General features: G+C 34.7%; 1 protein-coding gene across 1 annotated transcript; it reads left to right on the top strand.

The window, feature by feature from the left end:
* On the top strand, positions 212-1,615 carry LOC109821195 (protein FAR1-RELATED SEQUENCE 5-like). Its single transcript, XM_020387384.1, has one exon. It carries the CDS (start codon positions 212-214, stop codon positions 1,613-1,615), a length of 1,404 nt encoding a protein of 467 aa, XP_020242973.1.

The following is a 4,584-nucleotide window of genomic DNA, read 5'->3' as shown; positions in this document are numbered from 1 at the left end:
TTTTTTTGCACAGTGGTCTTTGATGGTTTGTTCTTGATGTTTGTTCTTGATGTTTATTTTTGTAAGTAAAAATTATTCTTGATGTTTCTTCTTGATGTTTGATCCAATGGAAACTAAACATGGTTGTTCGCATGTTGTTGATGAACAAATCTCTTAGTTAGATAACTTAGTTGTGCAAATTGTTGGTGAGCACTTAAAACCAAAAATAGGAATGACTTTCGACAGTTTAGAAGATGCTGAAAAATTCTACAGAAATTACGGAAAGGTCGGAGGTTTTGATATCCGTAATAGCACAACAAATTATGGGAAGGATAGAGAGTTAATTTGCAAAAGTTATGTTTGTTCGAAAGAAGGAGTGTTAAAGAGCAAATCGTTGGAAATTCGACGATGTGGTACAATTAGAACTAATTGTAAGGCCTTGATTCGCTTGAAATTAGACAAAAACATTGGCATATGGAGTGTCTACAAGTTCGTGGAAGAACATAATCATACAATTACTTCGCCGAGTAGAACACATTTTCTAAGGGGAAACCGTGAGGTAACAAGTGCGAAGAAGACATTGATAAAGCAGTTTGGAGAGGTGAACATTCCAACAAACAAGCAAATGGCCTTCTTTGAAAACTCTAGCGGAGGTTTTCATAGAATTGGATGCATTGAGACCGATGTGAGAAATTATGAAAGAGATTTGAGAGAGGAGAGGCGCGGTCATGATGCACAAATGATGTTGGATCATTTCAAGTCGGAACAAGAGAAGAATCCTTCATTTTATTATGTTTATGAAGTTGATGAAGAGAAGCGCTTAACTCATTGTTTTTGGGTGGATGGCATTGCTAGAATGAATTATCAACACTTTGGCGATGTTGTCTCCTTCGATGCCACGCATAACACAAATCAATATGGCTTGGTATTTGTGCCGTTTGTAGGCATAAATCACCATTGGCAAAGTGTTTTTTTAGGATGTGGCTTGATCCCAAACGAAGAGGCGAAGTCTTTTGTATGGTTGTTTAACAAATGGATTGAAGCAATGGGTCATCCTCCTTCGGGCATGATTACAGATCAATGTCTTGGCATATGCAAGGCAATTGAAACAGTTTTTCCAGAAATTCGGCATAGGTTTTGCATTTGGCATATCTTGGACAAAGTTCCGGAGAAGTTGGGTAAATGGGCTTATAATATGGAATTTATGAAATCTTTCAAAGATAATATTTGGGACTCCGAGACTGCTACCTCTTTTGAAGAGAATTGGGTTTCAATTCTTAAGAAAAATGGATTGGAAACGCATGATTGGCTAAAGGATATTTATGCAATTCGTGAAAAATGGGCTCCGGTTTATCATAAAAAACACTTTTGGGCCGGAATGTCTAGCAGTCAAAGAAGTGAAGGGATGAATGCATTGCTAAAAATGCATGTATCAAGGAAGAATTCACTTCATGATTTCGTGACCATCTTTCAGAGGGTCTTGGCGAGACAAAGAGAGGGGGAGCTTAAAGAAGATCATTGCACAGTAGAGAAAAAGCCAAAATTAAAGACTTTATGGTCAATGGAAAAACAAATGGCCCAAATCTACACAAAAAAATCTTTTATATTTTTCAGGACGAGCTTCAAACTAGCTTAATGTATAATATTGAGCTAGTAAAAGAAAATGAAAGAGAAAGTACTTTCCATTTGAATTTTTGTGGTCATGATGAAAGATTGAGACATATTATATATTGCAAAACAACTAAAATGGTCCGTTGTTCGTGTCTCATGTTTGAATTCAAGGGCATTCCATGCCGACATATCTTGGCATATCTTAAAATTACCAATCATAGTGAGTTACCGGAGCAATATATTCTAAGAAGATGGTGCCGAAATATGAGAAAAAGGATTGTTCTTAGAGATGGTAATATTATTGGAGATAATGTCACAATTAATTTTGGCTGACATATCTTGGCATATCTTAAAATCACCAATCATGGTGAGTTACCGGAGCAATATATTCTAAGAAGATGGTGCCGAAATGTCAGAAAAAGGGTTGTTCTTAGAGATGGTAATATTATTGGAGATAATGCCACAATTAATTTTGCTTCTCGTTTTAGTGAACTAAATTGCTTAGCTAATGAAATGGTCGAAGAGGGGCTATCTTCTAATGATGCATATGAATTAATGCGTGAAATGATGATGGATGCTATTAATAAGGTGCAACGTTTGAAACTCATCAATGATGAAGAAATTGGACAAGATGTGGAAGGACATTATATGAATGCGGAGTGTTCTCAAGATATAGTTCATGAACCAAGTCAAGTAAGAACAAAAGGAAGGCCTAAAGGGAAGAGGTTAAAGCCATCGAGAGAGATCCGCAAATGCAAGCCGAGGAAATGCAAATTGTGTGGAAAGCGAGGACAAAATCATGATAGCAGAAATTGCCCTCTAAAGTTGTCAAGGTAGTGTATCATTTATGAGAGTAATACTAATGCTATTATTTTTTTAAACTATTTTAAGTTGGTGCAATGATCTTTTAATATATTTTGCTATCATCACTTTTTTGTAGTGATTCAATGGAACAAGATAATATTGATGAAGCCACTGATGATTTAGAGGATTCCTTTGAGGATGGTAATGTGATTTACAAGATAATATTGATGAAGCCATTTTTTAATATAATGTGTTTTTTTAATGTGATGAATGACTTTGTTTTTTAATGTTTGTTAATACAGATGAAGTTCTCACTATTGCGTGAAGTTTCATCAAGATGGTGCAGAAATGTGAGAAAAAGGGTTGTTCTTAGAGGTCAGTTTCAGCTGAATGGTTGGCAATGAATAAAATCTTGCTTTCAAATCTTACATAATCTATCTATCCAATGGCTTTCAAAAAATTGTAAAAAGTTGAATAATTTGTTGCTTAAAAGACACTGACTGGTTCCCTGATTTCCTGAGCGTATCTTATTCATGAGATCAGTGACAAATAATTACTTATGTCTTGCCTGACCATTAGTCAGTGGTTAGTTTATTAGATGCCTGACACTAGATATATTGTATGTTTTACAAATTAACTATTAGGCTTAAAGAAGGTTTCATTCGTAAGCAAGCATAAATTAAATGCGATGTGTATTTTTTATGATCTAATCTACATTTTTCGCTTCAGTATTCAGAAATTTGATTGAAGTAGTCCATTGCTGAATAATTTGATCATGAATTTGTAATTTGATCATGAATTTGTAATTTGATCGTAAGCAAGCCACTAATTCCAGTTTTTGATGATCATGAATTTGTAATTTGATCCATTGAGTCCAAGTTTTGCATCCAGACACAAGAATGTGTGTGTGTACGGTTGCTTTCAACAATAAAATTGCGAAAAAAAGTTCCCTTGTGATTTAACATGCAATGTGCAAGATTTAACAAGAATGTGTGTTTGTTTCTTCAGTTGTGAATGAACTGTTTACAGGTTTAAAGACATTTGATTCGTTTTGTTTTATAAAGTATCTGTTTATACTGTTGAGTCCTTAAGATTTCATTTTCCTGCTTGCAAATATATATAAGTAGTATAAAGTATCTGTTTATACTGTTGAGTCCTTAAGATTTCATTTTCCTGCTTGCAAATATATATAAGTAGTCTTTTATTTGTAAATGTTATTGTATATATGCAGCTATGGGGCAAATGGGCAGCGGAGATACAAGGCACCAAGAGCATTTGATCACCGCTAAGGCCGCTGCTGTTTCCTACTAAATGTTTGTGATAGTTCTGTAATGTTTGTGATAGTTCTGTAATAGTTCTGATAGTTATCAACTTGGTGTAATGTTTTTTTGCTAGTCATCAGTGGAGAAACAAGAGCATTTGATCATTATAGATGGTTGCTAAATTGGTTGGTTTAATTTGGTACTTGAGTGTGTGATCAAATGCAGCTCCGGTTCCTAAATTGGTTGCTGTTGAGAAACAAGGCACTGTTTGGCAAATTATTTGCTGCATCATCTACTTTCTGCATCATTATAGATGGTTGCTAAATTGGTTGGTTTAATTTGGTACTTGAGTGTGTGATCACAAATTTTTTGCTTCTAAATAGATGGTTGCATCATCTGAGAAAATGTTTGCTGCATCATCTACTTTCTGCACATAAATTCAAATTCCCAATTGACAGAGTGATGCAGTCCAAGGACTTACAATTTTGAACATACTTCCGTCCTCAAACATACCAAATCCCATTCACTCAAAATCTAAAAATTGAAATCAGTATGACAGAAAAAAAACAGGCACTCATATGATATGTGCCAGAAAAGAAAATGTACCCATATAGACTTAAATTCGGAGTAAAACCTTGCCTTTCCATCTCTTATATACAAGCAGCCATGATTCTACACTCTGAAAACAGCAACTAACCAAAAATTTTAGAATATTTCCCAAAAAAAACATGCTCCTGTGTGGTTATGAACAGATGCAAAAGGAATGATACTGTAGCAATGGTTGATCTCAAACAATCTTGCAGTAGTCTCAACTAATGAAAGAGCTGTAAACTTAAGCTTTTGGCAATACATTTCCACACAATTTGTACAAACATATCCACTTCATCCCATAATATATACACACTAAACTACTACAAACACTAACACT

Source organism: Asparagus officinalis, chromosome 8 (genome assembly GCF_001876935.1).
Source record: "Asparagus officinalis chromosome 8, Aspof.V1, whole genome shotgun sequence".
NCBI classification, from domain to species: Eukaryota; Viridiplantae; Streptophyta; class Magnoliopsida; order Asparagales; family Asparagaceae; genus Asparagus; species Asparagus officinalis.
This window is presented reverse-complemented; position numbering and strand designations above follow the sequence as displayed.